This window comes from Oncorhynchus keta, chromosome 2 (genome assembly GCF_023373465.1).
Source record: "Oncorhynchus keta strain PuntledgeMale-10-30-2019 chromosome 2, Oket_V2, whole genome shotgun sequence".
NCBI classification, from domain to species: Eukaryota; Metazoa; Chordata; class Actinopteri; order Salmoniformes; family Salmonidae; genus Oncorhynchus; species Oncorhynchus keta.
This window is the reverse complement of record NC_068422.1, coordinates 34,096,614-34,117,637: the sequence shown is the minus strand read 5'-3', so window position 1 is coordinate 34,117,637 and position 21,024 is coordinate 34,096,614. Positions and strand designations below refer to the sequence as shown.

General features: G+C 41.7%; 1 protein-coding gene across 1 annotated transcript; it reads left to right on the top strand.

Moving 5' to 3' along the window:
- Positions 1-2,779: 2,779 nt before the first annotated feature.
- On the top strand, positions 2,780-17,824 carry slc22a15 (solute carrier family 22 member 15). Its single transcript, XM_052475734.1, has 12 exons — positions 2,780-2,939; positions 4,632-4,775; positions 4,940-5,072; positions 5,373-5,537; positions 5,720-5,849; positions 6,031-6,267; positions 6,464-6,604; positions 6,777-6,862; positions 6,941-7,049; positions 7,222-7,294; positions 7,508-7,666; positions 17,663-17,824. Exons 1-12 carry the CDS (start codon positions 2,856-2,858, stop codon positions 17,807-17,809), a joined length of 1,608 nt encoding a protein of 535 aa, XP_052331694.1. The 5' UTR covers positions 2,780-2,855; the 3' UTR covers positions 17,810-17,824.
- Positions 17,825-21,024: the final 3,200 nt, after the last annotated feature.

Here is a 21,024-nt window from a genome sequence, read left to right as displayed (position 1 = left end):
ACTGATACGTTCAAACAGGTGCCATTAATACAGGTAATGAGTGGAGGACAGAGGAGCCTCTTGAATAAGAAGTTACAGGTCTGTGAGAGCCAGAACTATTGCTTGTTTGTAGGTGACCAAATACTTATTTTCCACCATAATTTGCAAATAAATTCATTAAAAATCCTACAATGTTATGTTCTGGATTGTTTTTCTCATTTTGTCTGTCCTAGTTGAAGTGTACCTATGATGAAATTGACAGGCCTCTCATCTTTTTAAGTGGGAGAACTTGCACAATTGGTGGCTGACTAAATTCTTTTTTGCCCCACTGTATATACTGTACTCTATACCATCTACTGCATCTTGCCTATGCCGCACGGCCATTGCTCATCCATATATTTATGTACATATTCTTATTCATCCCTTTACACTTGTGTGTATAAGGTAGTTGTTGTGAAATTGTTAGTGCAGTAATATCTAACAAGTAATCTATCGGAACTAGAAGCACAAGCATTTCGCTACACTCGCATTAACATTTGCTAACCATGTGTATGTGACCAATACTATTTGATTTGATTTGACTTAGATGAAGATCTGATCAAATTCTATGACCAATTTATGCAGAATTCCAAGTAATTCCAAAGGGTTCACATACTATTGCTTGCCACTGTATAACTTGATTTTACTTAATTTTATCTGTGGCCATTGACCTTGTGCCTTTTTCGATGGACACTTCTAATGTAATTCTATGGCAGCACTGAAGGGGCATGAATTTTTAAGCTTAACCCTTAGATTTTGTGGTGACAATCACGGCGCAACTAGAGAACATTACCAACCCCTACGCTCCATATTTTCTGCTGGCTGCCCCATCACCACAGAACTCGGAAAAAGCATTACAAGCATTTTGCTACAGCCGCAATAACATTTGCTAAACATGTGTATGTGACCAATACAATTTGATTTGATTTGAAAGCACTGAGCTAGGCTAAAACACCAGCATTTTGAGGTGGCTTACTCAAGGAATAAAAAAGGGACCAAGTTTGTATGCGGCTTTATTAACTCAATGATGTTTTATTTTATTTTTACATTTTTTGCAAACTGATATGTGACACGTATAAATGACAAAATAACATGCTAAAAATGTGGGGCTCAAAACCTGCCCTGAATGATGGGTCGCCATTGCCTGGAGGCTATCTCCAACTACTGAACTAAGTTCACCAACTACTTCTCTGACAGAGTTCAGTGTGTCAAATCGGAGGGTCTGCTCTCCGGACCTCTGGCAGTCTCTATGGGGGTGCCACAGGGTTCAAGTCTTGGACCGACTCTCTTCTCTGTATACATCAATGAGGTCGCTCTTGCTGCTGGTGAGTCTCTGATCCACCTCTACGCAGACGACACCATTCTGTATACTTCTGGCCCTTCTTTGGACACTGTGTTAACAACCCTCCAGGCAAGCTTCAATGCCATACAACTCTCCTTCCGTGGCCTCCAATTGCTCTTAAATACAAGTAAAACTAAATGCATGCTCTTCAACCGATCGCTACCTGCACCTATCCGCCTGTCCAACATTACTACTCTGGACGGCTCTGACTTAGAATACGTGGACAACTACAAATACTTAGGTGTCTGGTTAGACTGTAAACTCTCCTTCCAGACCCATATCAAACATCTCCAATCCAAAGTTAAATCTAGAATTGGCTTCCTATTTCGCAACAAAGCATCCTTCACTCATGCTGCCAAACATACCCTTGTAAAACTGACCATCTTACCAATCCTCGACTTTGGCGATGTCATTTTACAAAATAGCCTCCAATACCCTACTCAACAAATTGGATGCAGTCTATCACAGTGCAATCCGTTTTGTCACCAAAGCCCCATATACTACCCACCATTGAGACCTGTACGCTCTCGTTGTCTGGCCCTCGCTTCATACTCGTCGCCAAACCCACTGGCTCCATGTCATCTACAAGACCCTGCTAGGTAAAGTCCCCCATTATCTCAGCTCGCTGGTCACCATAGCATCTCCCACCTGTAGCACACGCTCCAGCAGGTATATCTCTCTAGTCAGCCCCAAAACCAATTCTTTCTTTGGCCGCCTCTCCTTCCAGTTCTCTGCTGCCAATGACTGGAACGAACTACAAAAATCTCTGAAACTGGAAACACTTATCTCCCTCACTAGCTTTAAGCACCAACTGTCAGAGCAGCTCACAGATTACTGCACCTGTACATAGCCCACCTATAATTTAGCCCAAACAACTACCTCTTTCCCAACTGTATTTAATGTATTTATTTTGCTCCTTTGCACCCCATTATTTTTATTTCTACTTTGCACATTCTTCCATTGCAAAACTACCATTCCAGTGTTTTAATTGCTATATTGTATTTACTTTGCCACCATGGCCTTTTTTGCCTTTACCTCCCTTCTCACCTCGTTTGCTCACATTGTATATAGACTTGTTTATACTGTATTATTGACTGTATGTTTGTTTTACTCCATGTGTAACTCTGTGTCGTTGTATCTGTCGAACTGCTTTGCTTTATCTTGGCCAGGTCGCAATTGTAAATGAGAACTTGTTCTCAACTTGCCTACCTGGTTAAATAAAGGTAAAATAAAAAAAATAAAAAAATCTCAGAGTTCTATACGCTCATTTCTTTAGCCTCCAATTGATCCCAGTGTATCCATTCCATCCACCCGATACGTTCAGAACGAATTCGCCCAATTAGTTACTGCTGCGCATGCGCCGTATTCTGTTTCGTCTCCTTGACCAATACGCTTCCCTATATGATAACATGTGATAGTAATCCACGTCTGCGAAATGATGTTTGCTCAGTCTGTCAAATTGGTGTGATGTGCTTGAATATTGTTTCCTCTTGGAATGGATTTAGAAGAGGCATTTCAACTAGTCGGAGAATTCGGATCATATCAGAAGCAGATGGTGTTGGTTCTTGTGTTGCTACAGGTTTGTTTTAACTTTCCTTTTTTTTTTCGCGGAAAACGTATGCCACCCACAGCTAGTTAGCTAGCTGTATTAGCTAGCAATCTAATACATTTACTATATTTTCTGAATGCATTATAGTATATAGTCTGTCGCTGTTATTGTTATCCAGCCATAGCTAAGCTACTTAGCTAACGTTAGTTGGCTAGATAATGAAATCACAGAAGCTTTGAAGTAGCTTGCTGAATCCTAGCAAGCTATATCTCTCCCGTCATTTGCATACCCATTAAAGTTACAGTCTGCAATATTTCCCGTTCAATTGCCATTTTAATAAAATTTACTCAGTTCTTGAAGAATATAACTTATAAATGAAATATGACATGGTTTATCCTATAACCCAATATCTAAGAGCCAATTTATGCTTGATCCGAAAATGTTTTCGGAGGCGCTGTATGGGTGGTGTGACGCAATTGCCAAGTCTCTGGAGGCACGCAGAGGACAAATTGAGCACCATACCGCATCGCCTTGCGCCTCTCAAATTTGGTAAAAATTAGGTCTCATATAGCTCTGCATTGACATGATTGGTGGGCGGGAGAACTTGTGTAAACACAAATTCACTTACCTTGACAACTTCCTTCACAACCGTTAACTTAGCGGTTAAGACCGTTGGGCCAATAAACGAAAGGTTGCTGGTTCGAATCTCTGAGCTGGCTAGTTGGAAAGTGTTTCTGCCCTTGAGCAAGGCTCTTAATCCTAATTGCTCCTGTAAGTCGCTTTGGATAAGAGCATTTGCTAAATGACTGCTGGAACAGGATCTAACACCTGTGGCTGTGTCGTTCCGGAACCTATTTGGCTGAATACTTTACCTCAAGATAATTAACTTTTTGCAATGTAAAAATTTGAATTAACGTGATCACTAATATGCCATCACCAGCGAGTGAGCTGCATATCATTGGGTGAAACTGGAAAGCATTTAAAATATATATAATTTCCTCATTGTCTCCATAAATCTAGGCTATTGATGGATTCAAGACAGGGTCGTTTTCACTGATCTCAGTTTCGGTGTCAAAGGAGCTTGTCATTTCGATCATTTGTGCAGTATTATGGTGCTTTCAAGACAACTGGTAACTCAGGGGGAGGAAACGAGGTCGAATCATGACGTCAGTGATCCATCTTCAGGTAGTTCCCCACTTGGAATTCTGAGTTAGATGAATGTCCCAAACAAATTTTCACAGTCGGAAATTATTTTTCCCTATTTCCCAGTTGTACTGAAGTTGGAGATTTTCCAGCTCTGCGTTCCCAGTTTTAAACACAGCATTAAAAAAAGATTCATGTAAAAATACGAAGAATTGCATGAAATGTGTCTATAAAAGGCCCCAACAATTCCAGCACCTTCGGCCCCAAAAATAATGTCCCCATGTGTGTAACATCTGTAAGTGGCTCTACTCTTCTGCCCTATGTCACTCGGCAAATGTGTTGATATACATTCAATGCTTTATTATAAAGGTGGGTTATTTTTTTATGCGTTCCGGTACCTTCCGAGCTCCCCAGCTCTACCATGCCAATCTCCGGAATTTCAGAGGATTTGAGCAGGTCAGGCTGTTCCAATGCAGAATGTGTAAAAGGAGCTAGCTAATTAAATACCAGTGATGGATAGATCACTTAGGTAGCTCGGCCTTTTACTTGCTTGGCACTCAGCTTGGTTTTGTTTTCCAGGTGTATATGGCATGCCAGTCCATGCTCATTGTGCTCATTGGCGCTATACCAGAATACCACATTGAACAAGGTGACCACTCCAACTATGAGGAGCTCATCAAACACGTTACATTTACAGAGGATGTGAACTCCATCGTGACGGAGGTGAGCAGTCACCGTTCATGATTCAATAGGAGCAAAAATGTGCCGTGCTTGAGAATGTAGCGTCATTCACACCTGTGTATGGTATTTAACACACTTAAAAATAATCTACACAATGATAATTTATGAATGCCATCTTCCTGTCTCTTTCCTTCCTTTTCTCTTAGTGGTTCCTTCTAAAGCAACAGGCTTACAAGGTCAGCTTGGCAGGCTCTTTGTTCTTCGCCGGGGTCTTGATTGGAAATGTGTTTTTTGGACCCCTCTCTGACAAGATTGGAAGGAAACCAGTCTTCTTAACAGGTGACAAATGAGGTTCACAACTTTTCATATTTTGATCTTAATCCATATCCTCTAAAATATTTGACTGGCTGATATGATATAGCAGTCATTAGGAAATGTTGTTCTGAACTGCTTCCTTGCAGGCTGCTTTTCAGCCCAGCTAATAGTGTCACTGGTAAACTCTGAGAGCTATGGTTAGGCCTCATCATTCATAATTTAAAAAGAAAACTTTTGCTTGTGGACTGCTACATCATTGATAACATGCTCTTTAAGCAACTTTCTCTTTGACAAACCAACTTTTTTGCTCTGTTTCTCTCTCAGCTCTGTTCTTTGAGGTGGTGTTTGGCTATGCCACAGCCTTTGCTCCCAGCTATGAGGTGTTTGCGTTGTCGCGCCTGCTGGTGGGTCTGATGAATGGGGGTATGTCCCTCGTCTGTTTTGTGCTCACCCAGGAGTATGTGGGCAAGGCCTATTGGGCCATGACAGGTACAAATAATCATCATGACAATGACAAATGTTTACCAGCTACAGTAACTAAGGAAGGGGGACTAGGATTGGACAAAGGGTCAATTGTAGTCAGTCCGTCCACATAAGAAAGTGGTCTGACACTATTGGAAAGTGTTTATTTCAAATTATTTAAAAGTTTTCTCTGGTGTTTTGTTTTTCAGGGACCTTGACTAATATGACCTTTGCTGTGGGTATTGCCCTGTTTGGTATCCTTGGCTACTATATCAGACCATGGCGTACCCTGGCAACAACAGCTAATTCTCCTGGCGTCCTGTTTTTTCTACTTTGTGTGTAAGTCACTTTTTTTTAGGATGATTATTCCAAGAAAGCAATTGCATTAGAACCTTTACTGACACCTTTCCCAATACATTTTACTGCATGTGTGAGACTAGTTTGCTAATGAAACAAATAGCAAGTTGACCTTTTCGTCTCCTGTTTTTCTTTCTTGTTCTTGTTTTTCTGGTTGAGGCAGGACTCTCCCGGAGTCTCCACGCTGGCTGTATTCCCGTGGTTACACGGAGAAGGCGGAGGAGGTTTTGCAGTATATAGCTGTGCGGAATGGGAACAGCAATGCTGCAGCCAAAGTAAAGCTCCGTATGTGTCCTGGCTCTGTCAAGACTGGTAACCAGGGCAACAATGGCCCTGGCTTCCTCGACCTGTTCACCCACACAGTGCTCCGCTGGAGAACCGTGGTGCTCATGTATGTCTGGTGAGTTAGCACATCATGAGCTGAACCACTGGGAAACAAGAGGGACTCGCTTTTTGCAATGTCATTAATAGTGCACAGACGGTATCAACAGCTCACAACGGTGCGTACGTTCAGTATACGTTGTTTTAAAGTCCTTTCACACTGAAGACTTTAAACAACTAAACTTAGATTGACACTGTCTGTGGATGTGCTTTAGGTATTCCTGCAGCCTGGTGTACTATGGGCTGACCATGAATGCCAGTGAGGACAGTGGGAACCGCTACTTCAGTGTTGCCATGTATGGACTAGTGGAGCTCCCAGCCTACCCTCTCTGTATCTATTTCATAAACAAGCAGTGGTAAGATTCTCACCACCTGTGATGATATTCTATGAATTGAAGTGTCAGTGGTGCACTGAATAAATGTCTTGATTTATGGTTAATAATTCAGAAGTTGAATCGTAATAGTTTCACAAGACCATATATTCTCCTCAGCTGTGCTAAACAGTTGGAATCTGTGCCTGTTTTTTAGGGCTGGGAGAAGGAAAACCATGGCCAGCTTTCTGGCTTTAGCTGGCTTGTCGTGTTTATGCACCATGTTGGTTCCAGTAAATGCTGGTAAGGGCATTCCATCTACAGTATATTAATAGCTTTGATTCATTATTTTGCTTATTAATCTATTTGTTTATTATTTAGGGGCATTGTTCAATGCTACTTCTTTAGCTTTGTTAGGAAAGCTGTTGGTCAGTGCGGCTTTCAACATAGTGTATGTCTACACTACTGAACTATACCCCACTGCTGTAAGGTGAGTGCAGTGCAAACAGATTCCACTAAATTACGTCTATGAAGTACAGTAGAGGGTGCTATTCTCCCATTTTTGCTTGTGTAATATGAGTGTCAATTCTCACAATGCAATATGGTTTTGTATGGTATGTTGGAGAGGTGTTTAAATAATAAGTGCTTTGTCTTGATCTCAGGAATGCTGGTCTTGGGGTCTGCTCAATGTCTTGCAGAGTTGGGGGGATCCTGGCCCCTTTTGTGCCCTCTATGGTACGTCAGCAGAATATCATTAATATGACAAGGGACAAAAATCATCAGTCTTTTTTTGTTTTCACAATTGTAATCAAGTACGAGGACCACTTTGGGCTTTCTAAGTGTTCAAATTGTGGTAAACTGAAGTTTTCTTTTGCCTTCTGTCATAATGTATGGTATTCATTTGAACCCCTCAAGCTTAAGCTGTGTTTTGTTTGCTATGTGTTTCAGAGAGAGTTACACACCTCTATGCCCTTCCTGGTGTTCTGTCTCAGTGGGATCTCTGCTGGCTGCCTGGGTCTCCTTCTCCCTGAGACACTTAACAAACCTGTGACAGAGACACTGGATGAGCTCAGCAGCCATGCTTACCACCGCATTGTAGAGACCAAGGTAGGATCATAACTCTGTTCATTATATTGGGTAAATTACCCCCTAGCTTCGGACGTCGAGCTTCTCATGTACAGTACCAGTCAAAAGTTTGTACACCTACTCATTCAAGTGTTTTTCTTTATTTGACTATTTTCTACATTGTAGACCAATAGTGAAGACATCAAAACTATGGCAGAATGCATGGAATCATGTAGTAACGGAAAAAAATTAGTTAAACATATCAAAATATATTTGAGATTCTTCCAGGGAGCCACCCTTTGCTTTGACAGCTTTGCACACTCTTGGCATTCTCTCAATCAGCTTCACCCTGAATGCTTTTCCAACAGTCTTGAAGGAGTTCCCACACATGCTGAGAGCTTGTTGGCTGCTTTTCCTCCACTCTGGTGGGAACTATCCATGCAGAGATCATCCCATTCACCTACTCTGCGTCTCACAAAGATACAGCGGTTTACAGCGGTTGGAACCAAAAATCTCAAATTTGGACTCATCAGACCAAAGAAAATATTTCTACCGGTCTAATGTCCATTGTTCGTGTTTCTTGGCCCAAGCAAGTCTTCTTCTTATTGTTGTCCTTTTAATGGTGGGTTCTTTGCAGCAATTTGATCATGAAGGCCTGATTCACGCAGTCTCCTCTGAACAGTTGATGTTGTGTCTGTGCTTCACAGAGTTCAGGTAATTTATTTGGGCAGCAATTTCTGAGGCTGGTAACTAATTAACTTATCCTCTGCAATAGAGGTAACTCTGGGTTTTCCTTATGAGAGCCAGTTTCATCATAGTGCTTGAAGGTTTTTACGACTGCACTTGAAGAAACTTTAAAAAGTTCTTGACATTTGGGTGGCTACTTTGAAGAATCTCAAATATAAAATGTATTTTGATTTAATACTTTTTTTTGGTAACTACATGATTCCATATGTTTCATAGTTTTGATGTCTTCACTATTATTCTACAATGTAGAAAATGGTCAAAATAAAAACCCTTGAATGAGTAGGTGTGTCCAAAATTTTACTTGTACTGTATTTCGAAAGCTTGGCGAAGTTCTCCTCAGGAAGAAAATATAAAGGGGTGGAGTATAACTAGTGATTGGTATGATTGTTGCAACCCATCACATGTTTTGCATCGGTGGTGCTCCAAACGGAGTTTGTGACTATGATTTTTAAAACAAGCTAGCAAGCCTATGTCTGACACTGTAGGGAAATATAAAAAAATGAAAAACAAGGAAATGCCTCTCCTGTGGGCAAATTCAAGCTCTGAAGGCCAGCGCTCCCATTCAAATGAAAATCCAGTATTGATGTTCTCCAGACTTCCAATAGTTGAGACGGGATTGAGAAGGATGGTCAGGTGAGACTAGTTACGCCCCCTATCCAAATGCAAGTTTACAATGATCTTAAATGTAATACCTGCTTAACATTCTGTATCTTGGGGGGTTGGTTTGTGTTCTGTTATATAGACGCACTTGTTTGAAGAGGACCAATCGAAAACCAACCACAATCAGTGACTCACTCTTTGAACAAGAGAACAGTCGGAGGCAATCCGACAGGAGAGACTCTCGAAGCCTGTCCACACACAAGTGCTTTCTCACAAGTGACCCGGTGTGCTGTTTCCATGGTGAAGCAAGGACGGGTCATGCCGTGATGGATGGTGGTCCATTTTTACAGGGAATGGCACACATGTTTACAATGTTTTCGTGTTATTTTGTTTCTCTTTGTATGTGTGATACTTTTTGTACTTCACAGTGAAAATCGTAGTTTAACCGCAGTGAATTGATCAAGTAATCATGTGGTATCAAATGGAAGAGAACTACAATTACTGCCAAAGTTTTCAGTTTCTACTTTGCCAAGTAGCCACCGGGGACTTAATTTATAATTGTTGCGTACATTTAACACTAAATAGCCGCGTGCGCCATTTCTGAAAAATCTCAATATATTTGTGCATGCAGTTAACTTGGCACATGCCATTCATATGCAGATTTCCCATTGTAAATCAGACCTGTCATAACTGACCAAGCATTTACTCCACCTGAAAAATGCCCATCATTCACCTTTTGTGATGACAATAATGCCCTTATTTTCTGTATAGTTTGGAAGTATTGGAATTGGACTAAGACTGTATCTAAAGGAAATAGCAATGGTGACCTTGATCACATGTCTTTGGAGGGATTGGCTAAATGTTTTCTTTTGTATTGCTATTTCCTTTAGATATTGTCTTGGCCTAATTCCAATACTTTCAAACTATACTGAAAATAAGGGCGTTATTGTCATCACAAAAGGTTTATGATGGGTGTTTTTGAGGTGGAGTAAATCTGGGTATTTGAAATTTTCTGAAAGACAAACAATTGCATGTTTTTGTGGACCTGTAAACAGATCGTTTTTAAATGCAAAGTTTTGCATGAACCTTTTCCCGAACCTAAATATGCTGTACTGCCCGCGAATTCTGATACATTGTCTACTCTGTAAAATGTAAACAGTGACCTTAGTGGTAGCCTACACACTTCAATGCAAAATATCAACTGTCTGTTCACCTGTCAAATTCTACTGTATGTTCTAAACCAAGCACCCTGTCGGACACAGGCTATTTATAATTTTGCTCTAACTAATAATCCCAGTTAAATGAGATGCGTGTGGTAATTTGTTGTATGGCTACTACAAGGACATAAACTCATGGCCAGAAAATGTGAGGAATTTATTCTGCGATGGATGATATGTAATTATGTTTGTAAATTAAATATCTACACTAGACATTTCACATTACAGTACTCGGACGTAGCCCGTGAACCATCTGTTTTACTGTTAAACTGCGCTTCAGATCGCGTAGAGCAAAATAGGCTGCTTGAAATCGCTTATCTATTTACTACTGGGAAGTGGGTACAATTTTAAATGAGTGATAAACTACCATTCGTCCCATCTTAACTTGTCTGCCTGTAGGCTATTTCGAAACCAGCAAAGGTGAAATGATTGTGGAAATTAAATAAATAATAGCAAATATATATATGCCTTATTTCAAATTATTTTAGAATGTGATGATGCATTGATTTTTTTTCTGTTATCACTAATGGAAAATGATAGCAGCTTATTTAGCTAGGCCTACCTGTTTTTTGTTGTGAAAATATGACGACACATATTCATAAGGCTACGACTAGGCTACTTTTGCTTTCTTGCAATGCAGGACTTCAACCACTAGAAACTGCATGGTCTAAAGTTTGCGGAAGGATGGCACTTTCTCATGTAAAGTTCAGTTTTTATAAATACCAACTTTTGTGTGAGAACAGGCATGCATATTTTGTGTGTACGCAACGTTTATAAATCAAGTCACTGAAGTTCAAAGGGCTTGTTTCAGTTTCCATATAAATATAATTTCTATGTGTTCTGCTGGACAGATCATATGCTAGTTAGAATGTGAATACAGATTATGTGTAAATATCTATATTGACATTGTTGACGATGTGTACAGTATTCAAGGTAATTGGTTTACATTGTGTTGATTCCGGAGTTATAAATAGTTAATGGCGGGAAGTAACACCAATTGTGAATGGTAGCTTGCATAATAATATCATTATGAGAATGACATGGAACAGGGTTGCATTGTAATGTTCATCGACATTTGAATCTTTTATATCTTAATACTGTTTATAAGTAATTATAGTGGTCACTGCCTAAACTCAGGTCACATTTGGCCTTTTACACTAGTGAGGTGATTGTGTCACCATTGACGCAGACAGGAGAGGCCCCGAACAACCATATCGTCCAGAAGCTCTCATCAAAGAATGAAGTAACCGCATAATGTTTTTTTCCCCCCATCACTTATAATTATGGCAGTTGGCCCGTACCACCGGTTCAGCAAACAGTTGGAGTGAGTTGAAGAGTTGAAACCTTAATCGTTGTTTTGATTTATATTCCTCTGACACTGTATGCTTGCCAGCACAGAAATTCCCTGTTGAAGTAAATAAACAATCTCCAACAAATGTTTGTGGAAATGAGGTGTTGAATTGAAATGAAAATGTATTGAATTAATGTATGTATAATTTATACAGTATGTGGGTTAGCCTAATATCAAGCTCAAAACAGCTTGAATGCACTTCAATTTTATAACTCTACGTCCTAATGCGAGCTGAAGTGCTTATGCTTCTTAAAGTAATTATCGGTAGGTAGCCTAGTGGTTAGAACGATCCAGTAACCCAAAGGTTGCTGGATCGAACCCCCAAGCTGACAAGGTAAACATCTGTTGTTCTGCCCCTGAACAAGGCAAATTAACTCACTGTTCCCCGGTAGGCCGTCATTGTTAGTAAGAATTTGGTCTTAACTGACTGGCCTAGTTGAAATAAAGTTTTGTGGTCTGCTTCCATCATTATTGTATGTTTGAGCTGGAGGCTTTCACCCACCATTGATTTGAGGTCCTGGAATTGCTATTCTTCACTCTGAACAGCAAGCGTGTCAGATGATATTTCAGCATGCAGTAGATTTGTCACACAAGCTCTTGCTGCAGAATATTTTGTGTATGGGTGATTGAAGGCAATGCACCTGAGGTAGATAAGATGTGTTACATGGGGTTGGGTGAGGTTACTTCCATTCTCTGTCTAATTAGAAGCCAATTGAAAGGCATGTCAGATGATTCAGTTGAATGGTTGTGTAAACTAAATAACAAAAAGGAAAGTCTGAAGCCTCAAGGTGACCTCGTTTGCTTATTAAAACTGCCACTTGAGACCGGGGAAACACAGAATATTGTTCACACACCCTCCAATATGCACTCAAATCAAAAGTTCAGGATCACGCCAGCTAACCCCACCCCCCAATTCCTCACTTAACACTCCCAAAAAAACATTTTCCAACGGCACTGATATCTTGATATTTATAGTTACCTCCAGTCAAGTTGATGAGGCATGAGGAGGGGAATGAGAGTGTGGTTATGTTTGAGTGGGTGTGTGAGCACTGAGCCTGTGAGTGTGTGGGGGAAGCCAGGAGAGTAATGTCCACACTGACCCACTGCTGAACTTTCGAGGAACAACTCTGTCACATCTCTAGAGGGGAGAGTGCGTGATTGGGGCAGTGTGCGTGAGTGAGAGTGTGTGCCAGGGAGCATGTGTGTATTTGTACTTGTGGTAGCCTATTGGGTGGATTGCTAGCAGTAAATGTGCTCTCAGTCCAGATTTATGTGTTTACTTAAGATTTTATCAGTGTTAAAAGTTTGAGTAATGTTAATAGGGGCGGCAGGTTAGCCTAGTGGTTAAAGTGTTGGGCTCGGAACCGAAAGGTTGCGAGTTCAAATCCCTGAGCTGACAAGGTACAAATATGTCGTTCTGTCGTTCTGCCCCTGTTCATAGGCCGTCATTGAAAATAAGAATTTGTTCTTAACTGACTTGCCTAGTTAAATAAAGGTTAAAAAATAAAGATTAATAGTCTTATTCAGACAATTATTCAAGTAAAACGCTATTAGTAGCACACAGATTTTTTATGGTCGCTTTATGGTCAACTGAACTATCTAGCACCCAGTATAATCTGGTATGGTACTTTCTGCTGGTTCCTTGCTATCATTTCTCAGGTAACAGGTTAAAGGGCAAATACATAATTACAGTAGATTCCCGCGTACACAGGTATAACAGTTCTGACTGTTGTGACATCAGTGAGTAAGTGCCAGAAGTGGACATTTTAAGGATTTGTGGTGTCTAAACAAACAGTTCCCCTTCACAGTGATGGGCCATAAATCCAGCAGTCTGACAGGGAACAGTGCAGGGTCACTGCTCTCCACAGCCGTCATTTCTCCCAACCTTTTTCAACCTCCAACCACCTAGGGGGACAGACGACAATTGGGGTTGAGCATTACCAGAGAGGACAAGTTTAAGTTATTTTGAATTTGTCAGAGTTCTGCAAATAGATACAGACCTGCTATACTAGACCGCGTGGATGTGCGCGTGCTTGCGTATGTGTGCGTCCGGCTGTGTTCTTATCTTACAATGAACATAAATCTCTATCCCCAAATCCTTGAACATTTTCTTTGTCTATGTATGACATTGCAATCTGTGACTAACGTTTCTAACCCTACACCATGCTGCTCCCTGCTGCTGTATCACAGTGGGTGTGGGCAGTGAATGGGGATGTAGCGTAGGGCTGGACCAGGCTGGAGCAGTTAAAATACGGAGCCATAACTCAGCTGCTGCCACTCCACTGGGCTCTGTGTGAACTCCTGCACGCTGGGTGACCTGATGTTATCTGCTGCTTTCACACTCACCGCTGCTTCTGGTTGTAATTACACTGTGTATAGAGCATCCTGCCGTGAGTCTCTCAGAGACCGAGGCCTTTCCGCTCTTGAGAGAGGGGGAGGAAAGGAAGGAGGGACATGTGCAGGTGGGGGTTGGAAAGAAGGGAAGGGGGTTGGGGAACTTTCCACAGATGGAGAGAGCAATGATGAGAGTAAGCCAAGTCTGACCTGTGAGAAAATGCTCCTTTCATATTCTTAAATACCATATTTTCAGTTTTGTTATGTGTTGGGAATGTATTGCAGAGATTATTTTCTGTTATGCATCCCCTGCCTCTCATTTTGACCCTGAGAAACTTATTGGACTTGGCTCTGTTTTTGAGATGAATCAACTTCACCAGTTTCAGCTCACACCACCCTGCTTGCAAACATATTGTGCCATCATGACATTTCTGATAACATTTCTCATTAAATGTATAATTCATCTATCAGATTCAGTAAAGATAAGAAACACCTGTATGACACTGACTGTTGATTCACACCTAAATGAGATATGTACTGACAAGGCCAAAGCCAAGTGCAATACCTGCTGTAACATGACCTGTTCAACAGTGTTAATTTTCCTGATTTTTGGCAAGACCCTCAAAAGGGTCTGGAACGTAGTACTATTCCTTTCTGACAAATGAAGATGGAAGGTAGCTCACTATTCACTGAGCTGCTGGTTTCTCTTTCTCTCTCAGCTTTACAGCAAGCTAGATGTTTTCTGGGGGTGAAAAGGAGAGATTGGTGATAATGAAACGAGCACATGGCAATGATGGATGACTTGCTGCTCGGCCTTGGAACAAGTGAAATCAGATGATGAATGTGTGGCCAGAATCTGGAGGAGATGGGGGTTCCCTCTAATGGATTGTGGTGATGTGTATTAACCTGGATTTTAGTGCAATGAGAAACAGAAGAAGCTGGAAAATAGTGTAGTGGATGTACCAAACCACTGGAGTGAATGCTTTTAGTCTCCAGCTTTTTTTGTCAATGTATGAATAAAAAAATACAATGCACGTAGTGACCTATAAATCATTTCAATATTTAATGCACATTATATCTAACATATCAGCCCACAACAAACCATACAAAGCTTATGTGTGCATGGCTGTCCATGGTTTCCCCCTGTGCATTAACGCGTGTATGTGTGCCAGAGACTGTCTGTCTGTATTTACAGTATGGGAATGAAGCGTCGCTGCAGTGTCCCAGGCGTATCCCCGTGCCCGCTGTGTGACCTGGTCATCCTCCCTCCCTTTGCAGCTCTGCTGCTGCGTTGCTGCAGTTCAATTCCCACCATGGCAGCTGTCTGAGGGAAGCAGACTGTTTAAAATACCCCTCTTGCTGTTATATCAGGCTGCCTACGCCTGCCAGGAAAAGCAAATTAACCTTTTCACAGAGAGGAGTTTTTGGAAGCACTCTTCATGCACACAGATTCACATACCACAACGGCTAAATATAACTGTCCGTCATACTGTGTACCTGATGGATGAGGCAGGCTTCTTAAAGAGTCTACCTGCCAGTCAAGTGCACCACCTTTTCTTAAAAGCTCTGAGTAGAGATCTCCCCAGAAAGCAATGCAGCTTTCAAGGCACTTGTTCCTAATAGAGGGATATTCCTAATAGAGGGATATTTATCCAAACAGCGAACATGCAGGGGCAGTTTCAGGTCATTGCACTTAGACCATCAGTGGTATCTGCTAAATGCTTTCAAAGGCAAGCAGTCTGGGTTTTCTTTCAACATATACGAAAACAATTGGTAGACTAAGACTTCTGGTAAAAATGTTGATCAAAGCTTATGTAACCCCTGCCTGAACTAAGAATAGACAACTTCACTTATGTGGCCCCTCCTCTCTTATGTGAAAGGCAATAAACCATAAACCCTCTTAAAAACAAAAACAATTTTAAGCAAATGAAAAGGCCTATTAAGACGTTATAGGACGAGGTCAGCTATGAACAACATGTTATGTGAAAACCTGTAGGGTACACTGATCGAGTTAAACACTCTGTATTCTTTGATAAGCCGGTATAAACATTAGCAAATTAGCTGTAACAACAGCAAAGGGTTTGTTTTCATTCCAGAACCAGTTATGCCTGCCGCTGGTTTGCACTGCTAGGCTGCGTTTTGGGCCCGGAGGTGACACAAATCTCATCTTTAAACAAATACATATGGGTCATAGCCCCTCTGTTTTGATTCCCTGGCCCATCCTAGACAGACACACACCACACAGACGCACATATGAACACAACCTAGGAAAGAATGTCTGTCCCTCACCATAGCATAGTCCTAGACCCTCTTCTCCTAAAGCACACACACGCCACACAACTGAATGGACTGATCAAACAGCCACGCTTGAGTTTCATTCACAGTGACTGTATTTGTGCTCCTAAAGGGGGCATGAGGGGCGTCAGAGGGTCATAAAGTGAACCAATGAGGGGGGATGGACAGGACAGGAGGGAGGGAGGAAGGGGGCAGGAGTTGTGACACCTCTCACCTGTCATTGCCCTTGAATGTGGCGTGCAGCACTTTCCGGGTTGTTTTATGCTGCTTCGAGCCTCTCTGTCTCTCTTTTATTTGACTCATGGGTGGAACTGCCTGCTGTGCCCTGACAGAGTTCATGGTTTAGATGAACTTTTGAACCTCTGCTGGTATGTGGCACACGGTAGTACAGTGTATATCAACCCCACACAGGATTTCATAGCATAAACAACCCCGTCCGAGACACAAGGTGTTTATTTGCTCTGATGGATATGAGAGTTCATGAGGGCTCTTGCAGTTCATCCTCCCACTCTGTTTCTGCTTTGTCAAAGAGGGTTCACAGCTCTTATTTTGTCCTCCATGTGCAAAACTTTAGGAAACAAAAACAGTAACCCTCAGATAGTTGATTTAGCTTGGATTGTTTTTACTTTTCAATGAACTCTGCCTGACCTTGAGGCACAGGCTGCCACGAAACAAGTTTTTGCAGTTATTTGGCGATGAAATGCATGCTTCCCATCTCATTTTACCATGCTTCAGGGCTGGGAGTTCACTCTGACTGTAAGCAACAAATACCAAAAGTTTACAGGGTGAGTCTTTATGGGTAAACTGCTAACATGAAAATGTTGAAAACTGTAGCTCAATAACTTTAGCCATTTCACAAGTAAACAACATATATTCCTTACAAATATGTACAAGATCATAAGATATGCTAACACACACATGATGCATGCACACACACACACACACACACACACACACACACACACACACACACACACACACACACACACACACACACACACACACACACACACACACACACACACCACACCACACCACACCACACCACAGGAGGCCAGTGAAGGGGGGCAGCTAATAATAATGTCTGGAATGGAGTGAATGGCATGGTATCAAACACATGGAAACCATGCATTTGATGTGCTTGATACCATTCTATTGATGCTGGTCCAGCTTTTACTATGAGCCTGTCCTCCCTATACCAGGGGTGTCAAACTCATTCCACGGAGGGCCGAGAGTCTCCAGATTTTTTTTCTTTCCTTTCAATTAAGACCAAGACAACCAGGTGAGGGGAGTTCCTTACTAATGAGTGACCTTAATTTATCAATCAAGTACAAGGGTGGAGCGAAGACCTGCAGATACTCAGCCCTCTGTGGAATGAGTTTGACACGTGCCCTATACGAACCCCTACACACCTGTCTGATACACCCTCACACACACATACAAATGTGTGGAGTATCATCTCTTAATCTCTCCTCTCTTCCACTATCATGCCAGATGCTCTATATTATGATGGAAATGGAGGAGGGTGAACTCCAGTGGGAACAGCCAGAGGCCTTTGTCAGTCATGAACTCTGGAGGAGGTTTCAGCTTGTCCTCAGAGAAGCTGACTTCTGGAATGCTGCAATAACAGATGTTGTCTGACATAGCCAATAATTATCTCTCACCTTGGCAGATCCCTGTTTAATTTGCGCCTTATTCCTCCTGTGTGAACAGCTTGTGTCCTTTTCTGTTTAAGGTCACAGCAGGATGCTGTCTCTCTTCCTCTCTCTCTCTCTCTCTCTCTCTCTCTCTCTCTCTCTCTCTCTCTCTCTCTCTCTCTCTCTCTCTCTTCTCTCTCTCTCTCTCTCTCTCTCTCTCTCTCTCTCTCTCTCTCTCTCTCTCTCTCTCTCTCTCTCTCTTTCTTACTGTCTCTCTCTGTTTATCTATATCTCCCTTTTACTGGGTCACATGATTAGAGCATTGTTTGTGGCTTGGATATAACCTCATTGTTTGAGAACCTCATCATTTTCATACATATGAAACAACATGGTCTTTATAACATTTTGAAATCTGAACAACATTTGCTTACATCCTTAAGATGTTTGTCCTTCTGAAAGTTTTTCCTGGCAGCTTGTTATTCTGAAGGTATTTCCTGTCAGCTTCTTGTAAAGTTTAGTAAACTTTGTTACAGTAACGTTTCTATTTCCTCTGAATTATTGGTTTATTTTTTTGAGAACCTTTGACTCTTGAATGCTGTAAAAGAAAGTCTCAAACACAAAGTCAAATCCCTAGCCCTGACATCTCCAAAAGAGGCAACAAGCGAGTGGATTTGTGTAATCCGTCTGTGGGCGGGTAAATTTCTCTAAAGACTGCTCTCTTACCTCATTATTGTAATTAACTGTTAACTCTCAATGACCTGGAACGGCTATATAAAGAAATCATTATTGATGTATATCTTTTGTACCATACTAGAATACAAGTGACATGATTTCAGAGGGAGGTTACAGGGTCAGTTATAATTTCCTTTGGGACTAAAGGGTGGCATTACCTAACTTTGGGCTTGATGTTTTAGGAGCCCTATCATATCCTCCATCTGCACTGGCTACCTCCAGAGATGGCCTATTATATTGACATGATAGTCAAGTGACCTCTCTAACAATGGAAAGACACGTCCTCAAAAATGGAAGGCAGGCAGGAATAAGCCAAATCAGGTGGGACCATTCTAGACAATGAGAGGGCAAATACGCATGTGAACAACAGGCCATTGAGATAAATAGAGGACTCATCTTTCTATCTGTGCATTATAGCGTCTGTGACAGCATGGGCAGCGCCATTGAGGCTATCTCAATTTTCTTCTGCATTGGCTGATTGCACCCAACTCATAGGAATTCCCACCCAGTTGACTACTTTAAAATGGTGGAAGCCCTCAATTTTAATATCCATGTTAAAATGGGTGATATAAACTCAGAAAAAAAGAAACATTCTTTCACTGTCAACTGCGTTTATTTTCAGCAAACTTAACATGTGTAAATATTTGTATGAACATAACAAGATTCAACAACTGAGACATAAATTGAACAAATTACACAGACATGTGACTAACAGAAATGGAATAATGTGTCTCTGAACAAAGGGGGTGGGGTCAAAACCAAAAGTAACAGTCAGTATCTGGTGTGGCCACCAGCTGCATTAAGTACTGCAGTGCATCTCCTCCTCATGGACTGCACCAGATTTGCCAGCTCTTGCTGTGAGATGTTACCCCGCTCTTCCACCAAGGCACCTGCAAGTTCCCAACATTTATGGGGGAAATGGCCCTAGACCTCACCCTACGATCCAACAGGTCCCAGACGTGCTCAATGGGATTGAGATCTGGGCCCTTTGATGGCCATGGCAGAACACTGACATTCCTGTCTTGCAGAAAATCACGCATAGAACGAGCAGTATGACTGGTGGCATTGTCATGCTGGAGGGACATGTCAGGAAGAGCATGTCAGGATGAGCCTGCAGGAAGGGTACCACATGGGGGAGGAGGGTGTCTTCCCTGTAACGCACAGCGTTGAGATTGCCTGCAATGACGATAAATGCGAATCTGACCATTACCCCTGGAGAGACAAAACTGCAACTCGTCAGAGAAGAGCACTTTTTGCCAGTCCTGTCTGGCCCATAGGCGACGTTGTTGCCGGTGATGTCTGGTGAGGACCTGCCTTACAACAGGCCCACAAGCCCTCAGTCCAGCCTCTCTCAGCCTATTGCGGACAGTCTGAGCACTGATGGAGGGATTGTGCGTTCCTGGTGTAACTCGGGCAGTTGTTGTTGCCATCCTGTACCTGTCCCGTAGGTGTGATGTTCGGATGAACCGATCCTGTGCAGGTGTCGTTACACGTGGTCTGCCATGTGAGAGGACGATCAGCTGTCCGTCCTGACTCCCTGTAGTGCTGTCTTAGGCGTCTCACAGTACGGACATTGCAATATATTGCCCTGGCCACATCTGCAGTCCTCATGCCTCCTTGCAGCATGCCTTGCCTAAGGCACGTTCATGCAGATGAGCAGGGATCCTGGTCATCTTTTTTGTGTGTTTTTCAGAGTCTCTTTTCAGAGCCTCTTTAGTGTCCTACATTTTCACAACTGTGACCTTAATTGCTGTAAGTCTGTAAGCTGTTAGTGTCTTAACTACTGTTCCACAGGTGCATGTTCATTAATTGTTTATGGTTCATTGAACAAGCATGGGACACAGTGTTTAAACCCTTTACAATGAAGATCTGTGAAGTTATTTGGATTTTTACAAATTATCTTTGAAAGACAGGGTTCTGAAAAAGGGACATTTCTTTTTTTGCTGAGTTTACATGATGAGTCCTCTGTCTATCTCGGTGACAACAGGCACAACTCCGATATTTAATGTTGTATATAAATTTGACGAAATTACACATGCGTCCACTTATATCAGTGAATTTGTAAGAAGCTAAGCTTCAACAACTGAGAAACTTATATTCCATCAAATAAGCCTCATGCAGCAAATTAGCAATTACAATTTTTGTTAACCAAATTCAAAACTAATTGACCATACAAAAATTCCTCACTTCGTGGGCTTATTTTAGTGTACAGATTTTAGGCAGAGTAAAACCTCTCGCCTCTCGCTTCGCCTTTTCCTCTCTGCTACCTCTCATTTCACAAGTCGTTGTCCCTTATTGCTTTCAAAGTGTCTTTGAACCAAAGCCCACACGAGTAGAGAGCAAGAGTTCTAAGAGAGCATGAACATACTTGTTTGCGGTGTGACTTTTATTGGCCAATAAAGCCTTTTACAGAAGATGAAATTCAAATGTGAAATGCATGAAATATCGCTATTAACCTTCTTGCTGACAATTGTTTTACTTTTCTTT